The sequence below is a fragment of the Zootoca vivipara genome, chromosome 5 (assembly GCF_965207765.1).
Source record: "Zootoca vivipara chromosome 5, rZooViv2.hap1.1, whole genome shotgun sequence".
NCBI classification, from domain to species: Eukaryota; Metazoa; Chordata; class Lepidosauria; order Squamata; family Lacertidae; genus Zootoca; species Zootoca vivipara.
Genome location: NC_142588.1, coordinates 17702455 through 17718077, shown reverse-complemented (window position 1 = coordinate 17718077; position 15623 = coordinate 17702455). Strand labels below are relative to the sequence as shown.

Below are 15623 nucleotides of genomic sequence, written 5' to 3'. Positions count from 1 at the left end.
CTGATGTTATCAGTGAAGCCCATGGTTTTAGCATCCCTCTGCCCAGCTATGCTCCCAAGCACATACTTAAATGCTACTGTTAAATTAATCAATATTAAATCAGCAAACTCACTTCGTTCTCAAGTAGACATTATTGTAGCAATCTTGTTTTGCTTCAGGTTTCTTGTTCATCACACCAAGTTATTGTCAGCATAAAAACAACAACATTTACTCTGTATGATTGAGAACGACTATTTCAGTGGAACAGAACTAACATGCTCATGATGAGCTAAATAAAAAGAGTATAGAACCTAATCAAAAGAAGCATTAAAATCCATTTATGTGGTAATCACTTTTACCTTCAGAGAACATCACTGCTACTCTGTGCAGGGATTTGGATTTACATTTGATTTACCCAAAACGAATATGAATCCATAATCAGTATGAAAACAGACTAAAGTTCAGCTTTCTTTACTAGATACTTCCCATACAGCAAAGTGTGAGAAAGGGTCAGAACTCATCTGTTATTTCTTGCTTCAAATATTTTTGTAATGAGCAATTGGTTTTCCATCAATCTCAATCTATTGTCTTCCGTCATATATCAAATTTGTTAATTTAGAAACCAATGAAATGTTATAATTCTGTTTCTGTTGTTATTTGACCAAGTCACTGTTGGCATGTTACCGAAATAGTGCGCTCTCTCTCTCTCTCTCTCTCTCTCTCTCTCTCTCTCTCTCTCTCTCTCTCTCTCACACACACACACACACACACATTCCCAAAGCCTAGTTGATAGACTCGAGATCATTCTGTCCACATTAGTGAAAGAGCTGCAAGAAACCTGTTTGCTACCCATGCAAAAAAAACCTGCAAACTCGGGTATTAAAAAATTCAGAAATCACACTGCCAACACACATCACCAAAACTTCCAAAACACAATTTTCAATCTAGTGGGTGGGTATTTTTTCAGTAAAAAGCACAGCACTAACACTACAGGTTATTAAATTGGTCCCAGTACTAAAGTCCTACTCTCCAGCAATATGTGATGACTATATTGACAGCAATCAGTTACATTAGAATGAACCCTTAGAAAGAATCCCAAATTTCATTTCTTCACAATTTTTATTCCAGGTTGCCCAGCAATTACAGCCTTATTTGTGTGTTCAAATAAAACCTGGGGGAAGAAATTATGGAAGGAAGACCACATGTTCCTGTCCCTACCAGCTCCATCCTTGATTTTCATACATTGAGAGAGGCAGTCTGAAGGGTGATGTGAATGTTTGGCAGAACACAGAATCTCCCTGCAGGTCTACAGCCTCAATATGTGAAGGTTGGGGTTGTGGGCAAGACTGGTGCATACACCATGTCTCCCCTCTACACTTCATCCTCTCATGTATGCTTGGAACACCTGAATAAACCTACAATCACACTAGCATGTGTTTCATATTCAGAGCCAATGTGTCCCTCGGGTACCAGATGCTAGGAGATGAATCACAGGAAATCACTGTTCACACCACTGACATTGGGTGAGCTTCCATCAGGGCTGCCAATCGTTTGGGGCCTGAAAGCACATTTAAAACTGGAGAAGCTGCCATAAGCACCCCACACATCCATGCGCAACCACACTCATGCGCACACACTCCGTCTTAACATCACCACCAATTCAACTTGTAAAGTGTGTGCTTTGCCACACTGGAGCCTGCTGTGGGTTTTGCAGCTGTTTGTGTTCACTTTGATTTGCACAGCCCACAAAATGTTACCCTTCAAATCAGTGGTGTTATGTCCTTTTCTGGTGCCCAGGATATGTGTGCATGTCTGCGCATGCAGGGCGGAGGTGGGGCACGGAGCACAGAGGGTCAACAGAAGCCACAGCGCCAGGACAACCCTCATAACAAGCATATGCGCAGAACCCACACATCATCCCAGCCTTAGCCCTCGGAGCCAAGCAGGGCTGTGCTGCACCCCTGCCACCCATGCAGGGAGGAGCCTGGCCGGCTGGTGCAGCCCTTGGTGGGGAAAGCCCCGCTTACACTGGCCATGCAGCCATTCAGCCAGGGGGCTGGGAGATGCAGTGGTGAGGCCAGGCTAGGCTCCAGGGCCCAGAGATCCCCCGGCAGCAGGCAGGATGGAACAGGGATCCATGTTGAGGGGTGCTTGGCTCACACACACACCCTAAAAATTGTGCGCCAGGGGCTATAGCTGTCCTGGCACACACACACACATGGCTACGCCCCTTGCTTCAAATAACACTGGTCTCTATGCATTTCACCTGTAAATTTGGGTTAACCAGTATGTGTGTAACCCTTGGGTTTATTAAACTAGCCAAAAATGGATCAACAAGAGACAACAGTACAGGAAGTACCTCAACTTCCCCTCCTAGGGGGCTTTCTGCAAGTAGGAATTCAACCCATAGGAATTCAGCCCATAAAGTTGAGCCGTTCCCTATCTGAAGTATTCTACAGGATACTAATTCCGCTCTTCAGTGTTCACACCCCTTCGCAAAGAGAATCTCATTTCCATGCCAAATCTGTGCTCTCCAGAGGTCTTTTAAGTTCAAGGTGAACCAGTTTCCAGCAGCACCCTTACTGAGGGTAGCTGGCTGATGAGAAGGCACAAGTGGCAATGCAATGAAGCCGGTGTCAAGCATTTCTAATACCAAATCATTGCTTCTCCAGGAAGCTTTCACTTCCTTCTGTCTCAGAGCTGAACTGCATGATCAGCAGAGGTATGCAGTGAAGTTCCAGCACTACTATGCAACTGCACAGTGCGAAAATCATATGATTGAATATTCACCCTGCACACCCTCCAAGAGTACCCATATTTCACAAAAAGTAAGCATTATGAGGCCTCCAAATTCATCTTCTTGCTGAAACAGGGCACTAATAATCAAAAGGAAGATAGGCAGTATAATGAACTTTCTGTGACCCTTTCTGAGACTCTATTTCCAATGCATTAACATGAATTATTAACAATTTGTTGGCCTTTCACTTTCTTCCAACAAATCAATGCCCATTATGTGAACATTCTCCTTCAACTACAGCTCTCTGCTTCCTAAAAAATGGGACTGTTGTGCCTGCATTACTGATATTAATGTGCATCTATCACACACACACACTTCAGAAACATACCTTGTAACCACAGGCACACCAAGTAACGGGGGGGAGCGGATCCCCCAAAACAATTCAGTGAAGTGGCTGGGCCCTCTCAAAGTTTTGTGGTGGCCATGCACGCATGCCGCAGAGTGTGTTCACATCACACGCACAAGTCGGGGCGCATTCACACGACATGTCAGCATGCCCCATGGCAAATGTGAGTGATGTCAGAACTCCCCACGGCGTGCATGAGTGATGGTGCAAGCATGCTGCAGGGCATGCTGACATCATGTTCACAGGCTTTATTGCATGCTGACACCATGTGTGCACACCAGAGGGCGTGCATGCATGAAGTGTTGACGTTGCACAGCCATGGTGCCCTCAATTGTGGGGGCAAGGCCGTGCATGTGCCTTAACAATAGCTTTCGGTTATACCATGTCACCATAGCTACTTCACCAGAAGTTAGTTGAGAGGGCTTTTCCACCCCAGCATAACCTTCCACCTTGTGCCTCATCAACCTAGACTGGCCATGGTCATGGCAATCTCTGGTGAGTACCAAGGTGGGATTGATAACAGGGCCCTGAGCCAACCAAACACCCACTGATGAAGCCTTCAAAAAAACAGAACACTGCATGGTATTGGTTTTTGCGCATCAAGACGCCAAGGCCTCCCCCCCGTGATGAATAAAGACACTAGGACACAGCATATTAGGTTAATTGCTAATGGGCAAAGTTGTTGAGCTTTTTTAGGGGGGCAGCTCAGAGTTGTTGAGCTTTGGGGGGGCATGCAACTCTCTCCCGTGCCGCTGCAGAAGGCGAGCATTTCCCGCAAAGGCTTGGGAGGGAAGCTCCGCGCCTCATGTGAGCAGCATGCATGCGCTGGGTGGGCCTCTTGACACCCTGAGAGCCCGGCGCCCGGGTGCCCCGCACCCCTAGCGCCTATGGGTAAGCCGGCCCTGGATACACACTGAGTTAAATAGAAATGCAGTCATTTAGTTTAGACAATGACTCCAGAATGCTTCTCCTTCATAGAGTGCTACTAAATAATCTTCAGAAAGAAAGGTAGTAGTAGTAATAATAATACAGAACAAACATGCAGCTGTTTCTTCTTTCTTTCTTTCTTTCTTTCTACGAAGCACTGGTAATATTAGCAATAAAATTGATAATTGTTGTCTGCCCATTACGGTCTAAATTGGATTTGACACAAAGTGACTCATACTTAGTTACTACCATCAGCAAATTCTAGCCAACAAAGGTTTACAGTCCTTTATCTTAATAATGTTACTGCAACCAATATAGCCAGAGGGGGCCTATTTATCATAATCTAAATCTCATAAGATAAAATGAAAGCCTATATGAGAATAGAAAAACTGTATCAGTGCAAAACAGGATGCTATTAATGAACACTGGTGAAGAATTGAGGGTTTCTGCCATCACTCACACTGCAATCCAAGGCAACAAATGGCCACTTGCACAGAGAAACTAATCTATAAAATCTCTTTGAAGCCATGAAATCTTAAAAACGAGCTTGCAGCACTGCTACACAGCTAGCACATTCCTAGCGATAAAATGCAGTGAGGTTTGGGAGCAGTATTCATCTAAGTTGTACTCAAAGTAGGCCCACTGAAATTAATGGACCTAACTTAGTCTACTCTGAGCAAAATTTGGTTGAGTAACTCCCTTGCAGTGTTTTTAAAAAAACAGACTAAGGAATAAGAAAACTGCTCATATTGCAATCGTAATTCTCCTTTTTATTCATTTATCAATTTCCCCACAAAATGCTTCCTCTTAGTATTAATGGCATCTTCCTCTTAGGGCGGGGGTAGTGGGAGTAACCTAGCCTATTCTATAAGCTATTAGTAGGGCATCAAGTTTGACAGACGGCTACTTTGTGACTCCACAAACCACTAAAGGGAAGTCTGAGCACTCAAAAATAACAGCAAGAGAATTTCCCTAATTTCTTTTAAGCTTCTTGTTTTATAACAAGTGGGGCAGAGTTTAAGAAACCAGAAATCGTTGATGCATGATCATTTAACTTCCTTTTCATCATATCCGAGTTGTTACTTCATCAGAGAGTAGTTACCGTGCCTGACATTCCTACAATAACCAAATAGGTATTAGTACATTTCTTGACATTGAGTCAAGTCAGAACCTTGAACAGAGTGACTTCACAGTGTATGTGAACCCATTAACCCAACACTGAGCAAGAACTGGCACTAAAGCTTTTTCATGTTGCATGACTGAAGACAAGACACTCCGATTAATAATTTCAGAAATAACCTAAGTATCTTGGGATAGATCAACAAAACACTTACTGTTCATAATAACAGTAAATTAGAACTCAAGCCTGGAAAATGTACCTTGCTACAAGGCAGTCATGTGCTAAGTTCAGTTAAAAACATACAGTACACACGACAAGAGTGGTTTGTTAGCTAAAGTAGGTTATTATTAAACCAGGCACTTGGCTCAGTGGACTTGGAAATCATCAACCCATTCACAGAATTGCCATGCCAAGATCATTTATACTTTATTGCAGGGGTGTCAAACTCAAATTCATCGGGGGCCGCATCAGCAGTTTGGTCACCCTCAAAGGGCCGGTTGTATCTGTAGGACTACGTGTCCACTCTTTATTCTCATAAATTATTGTCACTGCATTCAATTATTACTGTTTTTTGTAATAATGTAAGTAATAACTAGCTCTGAAAGCAGAAACATAGTCAGAATAATGGCAAGTAGATATTCAAATGTACAATTATTGTACAACTTATTGAAAAATGATTTTTGGTAACTGCACTGGGTGGTGGAGGCTCGCTAGGGTTTCATGCAGGACCTTTGCAGAGCTACTAGTACCTGGAGATGCTGGGGTCCTTCTGCATGCAGGACAGATGTTCTGCCAATGAGCCACCACCCTTCACCAAAGGGACTGGCTGAGGTTGACTCACTGAAGCTGCTCTCCTGGTTCCAGGGTTTAAGGGCCAGAAGTATAAAGCAGCATCCTATGTTTCTGAGGAGAGGGAGAGGGAGAGGGAGAGGGAGGGGAGGAAGGAAGGAAGGAAGGAAGGAAGAAAGAGTGGGAGGGAGAGAGGAAGGAAGGAAGGAAAGAGGGAAGAGAAAGAAGAGTAGGAAATAAGGAAGGGAATAAAGAAGGAAAGAAAAAGAAAGAGGGAGAGAAGACGGAAAGGGAGAAAGAAGGAAGGAAGTAGAGGGAAAGAAAGAATAAGAATGAGGGAGAGGAAGAAAGTTGGGAAGGACGGAAGGAAGAAAGGAAGGAAGTAAGGAAGGAATAAAGAAAGAAAAGAGGGAGCAGGAGGGAGAGAGGAAGGAAAGAGGTGAGAGAAAGAAGAGTAGGAAAGAAGGAATGAAGAAGGAAAGAAAAAGAAAGAGGGAGAGAAGACAGAGATAAAGAAGGAAGGAAGGAGAGGGAAAGAAAGAATAAGAACGAGAGAGAGGAAGAAAGAAAGGGAGGAGGGGTCACCGCCTTGATTCAGCGCCAGAAAAGAGCGCGAAGGAACCCAGGGGCAAAAAGCATTTCCCCGGCCCCAGCTTTGTTGGCACGGCGTTTCAGCAGCAAGGTCCCACTACTGGGTCCTGCTGGCTGGGGCGCTCGGCGGGCCACATGACGAGGTCTGGCGGGCCGGATTTGGCCCCCGGGCCTTGTGTTTGACACCCGTGCTTTATTGGGTCAAATAATACCTGTTGTCTTATTTGATTACATTAGTTCTTCTGATGCTAAAACTATAAAGATACCATTCCATTATGTGACCTATTTATTCATTTCCAGTTTTCAACCCTGTTCATGTTTCCACCCAATGGGCTCATAAAATGGCTTTCAGCAAAAAAGAAAGACCTTGGCAACACCCCCTTTCCTGTAGGCCTGACAAAATCAACAGGTATTGACTTGTTTCCTTCAAGCAAGGAATTAGCATAATCCTAACTTGGTCCTGTGAGTCAAACATTGCTCATTTCTCTATTATCTGTATTAGGATGCCACACACAGAGATATGCACGCACAAAGTAGGATGTCAGGAAGCACCCTATCAACCAAACTAAAGAGCACATTTTGTCCTGACATCAATTGTGCCCTTTTCCTCCATGAGTGAATGATAGATGTTTACATATATGGGAGAAAATAAGGACTTAACTCTGAAACACAATTGACTTGGGGGCTCGCTCTACCTTTGTTGACCCTCAGAATCTTGGGGTAAATGGGGTTTGCCCTGTTCACATCTACTTCACAACAACCATAGTGAATTCATTTTATCAGTCAGAACCTGTTCTTTTAAAAAATCAATAGAATATCCAATACAGACTGTAATGATGTGACCATTAATGGAAGATATTGAGAATTCAGACCACTTCTACATGCATTCCCTAACCCTTTTGACCTGCAAAGCCCCTTCCTGGGCTCATGGGCAATAATACTAGGCTAAGAAGACGAAACGGGTTTATTTATTTTTTGTCGTGTGATTTCCTGAAAACATATGAGCATGCTCTTTTTTGTGCAGTGAAGAAAAAACAGGGGCTTTGGGACTGTCAGATGATTTTTGGATCAATCCTTCTTCTGTGGTGTTCTGATTCCTGTTCCATGTCCCTGGAAAGTTGTCTCTACGGCTATATTTTGGTGTTTGGGAATCTGTTATCTATGCTCAATTCAAACATACACCATCAGTGCACTAAAACCATTGGCTTTAGCTAAAATATAAAAATATGCATCTGAAGGCAAGCCTTAGTTAAGAAAACCCCCAGCTGCTCTCCTATGCTACCCATAGGTGTCACTAATCTTCATTGTTGAAAACAACAGCAAAGGAGCAGGCAATTCCAGACCAATGGCTTGACTGTTTGCTTTCCCCAGTTTCCTTTGGCATCGTAGCCATAGGTCATCAGTTCAACAGCAATGTTAAGCTGCATCTGCCTTGTTAAAACAGAGGATCAGCAAGGTTCCCACAATAGCTCATGTCTCTGCGTTAACCGCTGGCAAATAAGCTTCCCTTCCAAACAGCTTTGATTAATTAGGAGCAGGCTTTGCAAAGGCTCTTATTAGAAAGTTTCCTTTCAGCGCTGTGAAAAACTAAGAGGCACTCAAAGTGACTTGATAAACTTAGCACTGAGCTGTACAGAAGAATCTGCATTATAATGAGGGCAATGTGACAAACTTGCAAAAGATTGGTGAGAGGTCAGACAGACGATGCAGAGTGCAAGAGGGAATAATAATTGTTCAACAACTCCTCATAAAATTGTCCTAGTAAATTAACTGTTCACGTGAGTAAAAGTCTAAAAGCCAATTTTCAGACATGCAAAGCCGTCACTAATTCCCCCCCCCCTTGTGACCATTCGAAAGTTTACAATTAAGAAATGCCAGTGTAAACAGAGCTGTACCCCCACCAGACATCATTATTGGTCACTGTGGCCTGTAACTAGATATATTTTTATTTGTTTTTATTACATCTATATTCCACTTTTCCTCCAAGGAGCTCAAGGTGGTATATATGGTTCTCCCACTATTCATTTTATTCTCACTGGGTAGGTTAGGCTGAGAGGCAGTAACTGGTCCAAGGTCACTCAGATATTTTCATGGCTGAGTGGGGGTTCAATCCCTGGTGTCTCAGGTCCTAGCCAAAGACTTTAGACACTACACCACACTATTTGATACCTTGCTCCAGAGACATTAACACACAGAGAGAGAAAAGCAACTAGTTAATATTTGTGGGACTAGATACAACATTCCTGGTTGCGTAACCTAAAATAACCTCAAAAGGAAGATGAGGAGTAGTTTTCCATACCCCTTCTAAGCTTCCCTTCCCATGAGATCATCTGCATGTAAAAGGTCTCAGGTGTAATCTTCAGTAGCTTCAGGTAAGGCTGAGATGGATTTCTGCCAATTACAGCAGACCTTAAAGATAAAGGTAAAGGGACCCCTGACCATTAGGTCCAGTCGCGGACGACTCTGGGGTTGCGGCACTCATCTCACTTTACTGGCCAAGGGAGCCGACATTCGGCTTCCGGGTCATGTGGCCAGCATGACTAAGCCACTTCTGGCAAACCAGAGCAGCACACGGAAATGCCATTTACCTATTTATCTACTTGCACTTTTATGTGCTTTCAAACTGCTAGGCTGGCAGGAGCTGGGACCAAGCAACAGGAGCTCACCCCGTCGCGGGGTTTCGAACCGCCAACCTTCTGATCGGCAAGCTCTAGGCCAGGCATCCCCAAACTGCGGCCCTCCAGATGTTTTGGCCTACAACTCCCATGATCTCTAGCTAACAGGACCAGTGGTCAGGGAAGATGGGAATTGTAGTCCCAAACATCTGGAGGGCCGAAGTCTGGGGATGCCTGCTCTAGGCTCTGTTGTTTAGACCGCAGCGCCACCTTACTGAGAGCCAAATTCACTAACCAGAATTATGCTAGATATCTGCCATCCCAGATGTAGTAATGGTTTCTTAAATATACTGACTATGGCAGTTGGTCAAGGGTCAGGATGTCCTGTCACCTGTGTGATCCACCTCCACCTCCTTCTCGGGCTGCTTGCCCCTCACTCCCCTTCATTCTTTCCTTTTCCATTTGAGAATCTTCTGCTTCCTCCTAGCAGCACTCAGGACAAATGCTCCATTTGTCCAATGGAAAGGCCAGTCCTTTGGAAGCGGAGGAAGCTTGTCAGTCACTGAAAAGCAAGTCATTGGCAGGGAGGAGGTGGAAATAGAGAAGCCAAATGTGCAAAAATCTTATTTAAAAGAATCCGTAACTTCGACAAAAAAAGCTCTCTGCAGCACTGCATCAAATGTCACATGAGAAAGCCGGCATGAACACAGAGGGGAAGTTCTAAAGAGCACTTCACATTGTTACTGTTGCTAGGGAAACCACTCCCTTGGTATCTAAGTGTTCACTAGATCTGACTCACTTCTCTCTATCTGAGCACGAGTCTCAGGGAGTGGGGTTGAACATACAACAACAACAAAATAAATTGCCTGATATTGCAAATAAAACATTAGAGACATATTTGACTGTCAAACCATATATTCTTGGGTGCATCTAGGTGTCAGAGTTTGAAGTGTCAGAGTGAGTATCACAGTCATCATGGGAATGCCACCGAAAAGGCCTCCCCATAGTGGCATATCCTTCACAAATATAAAAATCTATTTAGCATTGTATAGGGATTGGCCATCGCAAATCGACTCCACATTTCTGGCTGCTGGCAAGTGCTTCTAAATGCTACAGACCAGACAGCGATCGCTTGATATGGGAAGCTATTTTCAGCCCCATTCCCATGGCAACTCTGAAGTGTACACCAGCATATTGCAAATATGAAGACAGATTTATATATATAAAAAATAATACAAAAAACACAACCATGTGAATTGAAATTGCTAGGCAATACTGAGTGAAAACTGGGGTGCGTAGCTACTGAAATGTAAAAGAGAGAGAGATACAGAGAGGACCGAAGCAAATATGGAAGAGGGTGAACTTACTCTTCACATAGTTCAGAGCATTAAAGTCATTATGTGGCAGGGCACAGGAACAAGCTAGGGATTGTACACCTGCCCCCCCCCCACAAGCATAATCTTTAATGCTAGCACACAAATACTTTGATTAGAAGCTCCTGCTCCCAACATCACATCAACCGCTTTTCACAATAGATGGGATTCCTTGTGTAGGCACTTGCACATGCAAGGATCGTGTGCGACATGGAACAGTGTGCAGATCTTCACTCCTGTGTGCTGTTGCATGTGGAATCTTTGAGTTGATTGCATGTCCTGAGAAGTACAGCCCTTTATCTTAAAGCAGGCATAGGCTGGGCCCTCCAGATGTTCTGGGACTACAACCCCCATCATCCCTAGCTAACAGGACCAATGGTCAGGGATGATGGGAATTGTAGTCTCAAAACATCTGGAGGACCGAGTTTGCCTTTGCCTGTCTTAAAGCTCTGCCATATGTAGCTCCTCAGTATCAGAGAAGGGTTTGGGGGTATGTGTTTATATATTTTTAAAACCATTAACTATCTACTCCCAACAGTACACGAGGCATATATAAGGCTGTATATCATTAGTTTTACATAAAATCATTAATTTTATGTTTGGGACAAGGCAGAGGCAATGCTACTGTAATTACCGCTTCCCAGCTAATTATGCCTGTCAATGCACATCCCTACAAAAACCCAGAAATGCATTGTGAAATATTTTGATAGGAAAATACATCTAAAGAGTCATTGTAAGGTTGCAGTTCATGCCTCCTGTGGTCGTCACAGATTGCCATTAACACCACATTGGGGCAGAGGTTATTATCATATACTCATAAATATCTACTTTTTGGAGGAATGTGTATTAAAAGTTACACACTTACTAGGCTCATGATCTGGGAAGTGGGCCCTAGGGGTGGGGTCACAAGCCCTGGGACTCTTCAAGTACCTGAACCTATAAAACTGCCTTACTTTAGGCTCATCAACTGCAGCTCAGGATGGGTGAGCAACCTGGTGCTCACCCAGGGAAATCAACCAGGCCCTCTGAGGACTCCTGTTCGCAAAACCTTCAAGGTGTTTACAAGCGACCAAAAAGAACATTCAGAGGGTCCAGTGGAAGCCAGCTTCCTGATGCCTTCCCTCATCCCCTGAGAAAGACAGCAACAACCCTCACGTTGGAAAGGTGGCAGAAGGCAACAGCCAGTACAGGGCTCCAACCAAGAGACGGACTTCTTTTTCTGCAGACTGTTGAGAGCATTAAAGAGTGGGTTTTCAGGGGGCAAAAAAAGTGTTAAGACACGGACTGGGAAAGGGTAGGCCTGTGCCTAGAAAACATGGAGGAAAATTAGTGTGGATGAAACCTAATTCTCAGTAGTAAAGAGTCATTTGTAGTTCAATCCCGTGATAAGCGATAGCAAAGATGCTCGGGGTACCAAGGCACCCTTGTTCCCTGAGGGAAGCGAACAGGGTGGCAGCTAGTGGAGAACTGGGTGTGCGAGCAAAATGGGTACAGTGGTGTGTTGTGCCTGCTGCTGGAAGGCATTCAGTAACTGGATATCTTCCCTATGCCTCCCCAAGATCCAGAGTGTGAATTGCTCACAGCACTTGGAGGAAGGGTAAATAGATAAATCCAATCAATTACTAGAGCAGCTGCATACCCAGTTTCCAGGTAAGAAAATGAAACTTAAGTTTGGAGGGCTTTTTTTTTTTAATCTGTAAACTGCATTTAGTCCCTATCAGGGAGAAAAGGATAGTGTGGGTGTTCAAAAGATCTGAAACCACAGACTAACTTGGAATCACAAAGTGAATGAAAGGTGTCAAAACCACCAGCAATTTATGCTCCTACTATAACTTCCCACTTATTCAGAATAAGCACCATTTCATTTTACTAGCTGCTATTTGTTCTGCTTCATAAAACACAAGGTTTCCCCCTCCCTGCTGAAAACCACAGTGGCCTGTTTTTTGTCATTTGTCCTATTGGGAAACAGTTTTGTAAAGGGAGAAAAGTTTCCTTTGAGTTTCCAGAGTTAGTCTTGTTGACATGTTTGTGTTGTCCTCTTAGTCTTGTTGATATGCTTGCTTCGAAGAACGGCATGCATTCTTGCAATATCACCATTCTTGCTACATTTTAGCACTCCTGCACCAAGTCTGCTACTCACCCATCTCACGTAAAGGCATAACAGAACCAAGCAATAATCAGATAATACTTAAGAGTAAATCACAATTTAAGATGGCCAACCCATTATACAATGAGACCTAAAGCAAAATACAAAAACATTGAGGGACTAACTGAAGTAGCCATCTGAGATCACTGTAGGAATGGTAGTGCCAAAATAATTCAATAGAAATAGTTACTGGGGTTTTCTGTGGAAATTTGCTGCTTGGGGATAAAGAAGAAGAAGATAGAATTCTAGCTATAAACTTCCCACATCAATAGTCACCACCCCTTAGGATGCCATTTGACCTGTTTGCAGCTCATGAGCACCCTATGTAACTGATTTTTAAAAAATAAAAATAAAACTGTCCAAGAGATCTCTTACTTGGTCTGAGTTTGTGACATTCCATAATTTAAATATATAAATTTATTAAATCACTATGATGATGATGATGATCATCATCCACCAAGAGTTCTCAAAACTCATCCACCACCACAACAGTGTTTGAACAATGTAACATCTGAACTTCAGCAACACAATAAAACGGCAGTTTCCAAAAACTGATTGGAAAATGTTACAAGCATCTCTCTTCAAACAAAACTAGACAGAAGACAGTTTTTATCTAGGTTTGGAGACACATGTCGGAAGAACCCAAACACTAATTTGGTACTCACCTTATTTTAAAGGAGAAGGTGGCAAGATCGATGACAAAAACTGCAGAGGGAAATAGCTCCGAGTCCACCTCCTAGAAAGGTCTGGATGGCAGAACCACCGTGCAATGCTGCTGTAAAGAAATGTAAAGTAAGTTATGTTTTCTGTTATGCATCTTATAATTGTAGGTTTTGTTTTCGTGCATTTGATTTTATTTCAAAATGGGTGCATGGCTGGCAACTGTGGCTGATGCTAAAAGCAAAAACCACTCAGATTTCAACTCCCCAACCTTCAAAGTTTCGCTCATCAACTGTGAATGGTTCGCGAATTTTTGAAGGGCCAGCTTTCCATTCAGTAAACACATATGTAGCACTTACATTAGATAGTGTTGTGCATGTTATGACCTAGTCCCAGATATTTTGCACAGAGATTCAGAGGCACAAAAATCACAGATGTGGGACATTCACAGTCTACCAGGAGTAACCACCAACTCCAAAGTGCCCCAGTGTCCAATCCAACAGTAGGCCACACAAAGAAGGAGAATAAGGCTGATTCGCCTCTCAAAACCAGGGGTACAGTCTCAAGGAGGGGAATTAGAATCCACAGCTGCACCACTTCACTTCCATAATCCAGCAGAGGACCTACCCCAAGGCCGCCTATATTTTGGTAATCTTACATTTCCTTATGCAATAAACAAAAAAAGTAGCATTTGTTCTTAGAAAGGCCATTCTGGGTATTATTATTTTTTTAATTCCTTCCCCTAATACATCAAAACTATTATAGCCTCAAAGTGACAGAGAAATATTTAATTTGCTGTACAATTAATTTAAAGTCATCCCCACCAATTAAAATAACCCCTATTGAATAATTGTCTGAAGTCTGAGTTGTGTCATCAAGCAATTTAACTGATTAAAACTTGTAGTCCTCATTAGAAGCATTAAATATGTTTTCTGGAGGTGTCAATGCGGGACATATTGGTGGGGAGATGTAAACCATAGCTGCCAAGTTTTCCCTTATCTCGCGAGGAAGCCTATTCAGCATAAGGGAAAATCCCTTTAAAAAAGGGATAACTTGGCAGCTATGATGTAAACATCTGTAAAAAAAAAAAAAAAGTTCAGTGATATTGAAAAGGTGGAAAAAACAGCAAAGGTTCTTAAGGAACCTTAAGACTAAGAGTCCACTTTATCGATTCATGGAGAGTTTCTAGGCCTAGATCTGCTTTTCTGTAATAATGCCAGGGAATGAGCCCAAGAAACATTTGTTCAACCTCTTCTTCAAGGCAGCCTTTTAGACTCTTGAAAACTGCTATTATGGCTCCCCTTAAATTTCCTCTCTCTATATTAAACACACCCAGGCACACCAAGCAATTTTTCTCATGAGTTCCAACCCTTTAATCATTGTTGTTGCATTGGTCAAATTTCTCTTCGATTTCTTGCTCTTCTTGAAACAAAAATGGGCATGCAGCTCTAACCAAGACCTAACCAGCTTTATTTCCTCTAGCTTTGAAGCTTGTTTTTCTCTTTGTTTTTTAGACTGTTACCCATGCACTTTCCTTTCCCACTTCTCCTGCTTCCTTTGTTCTCTCTTTAGCCCCTCTTACTTTTTATTATCATTACTGAGATATTTAATTGCCTATATTTGACTTGCCCCATCTAGTAAACTTTAGTAACATTTCAGCATGTCACAGATAAAAATAGAGACCTTTTGGTTTACTGTACCATCCTTATTCTCTGCCTGATCCTAGTAATAGGATATTTCTAGATAATATCGAAGCATTCATGCATCAGCAGCAGCAGCAGCATTATTTATTTACCGGTATATGCCGCCCATCTGACTGGGTTGCCCCAGCCACTCTGGGCAACTTCCAACTAAAGCATAGTTAAGACATCAAACATTAAAAACTTCCTGAAACAAGGCTGCCTTCAGATGTCTTCTAAATATCAGATAATTTTGTTTATCTCCTTGACATCTGATGGGAGGGTGCTCCACAGGGCAGACGCCACTACCGAGAAGGCCCTCTGCCTGGTTCCCTGTTGCCTCACTTCACACAATGAGGGAACCACCAGGCGGCCCTCAGAGCAGGATCTCAGTGTCCGAACTGAATGATCAGACTTGTGGCTGGAGAGCCAAACATTACCTTCTCCTCACACCTTTTAATCAACGTGTTTAGTGTCACATCCTGCTTGGCTGTAAGGATATGGTCCTGCACACTTACATAGAAATATGGAGGACAGCAAGACAGTTATCCAGGTGTACATACAAGGAAATAAAAATGTAAGCGGAGGAAGATGCGGATCA

At 43.0% G+C, this 15623-nt stretch overlaps 2 protein-coding genes across 2 annotated transcripts in view; one reads left to right on the top strand and one right to left on the bottom strand.

Annotated features, from left to right (window-relative positions):
• LOC118096596 (phospholipase A2 inhibitor alpha-like protein) overlaps nucleotides 1-13458 on the bottom strand; it is a 248253-nt gene extending 234795 nt beyond the window's left edge. Inside the window, exon 1 of the mRNA XM_088670140.1 lies at nucleotides 13349-13458. The gene's annotated coding sequence lies outside the window, so the exon portion shown is untranslated. The remainder of the gene's footprint in view (nucleotides 1-13348) is intronic.
• The window catches only part of RASGEF1A (RasGEF domain family member 1A), a 93079-nt gene continuing 90813 nt past the window's right edge, over nucleotides 13358-15623 (top strand). Inside the window, exon 1 of the mRNA XM_060274999.2 lies at nucleotides 13358-13475. Within this exon, the coding sequence (XP_060130982.1) occupies nucleotides 13434-13475 (42 nt within the window). The 5' untranslated portion in view covers nucleotides 13358-13433. The remainder of the gene's footprint in view (nucleotides 13476-15623) is intronic.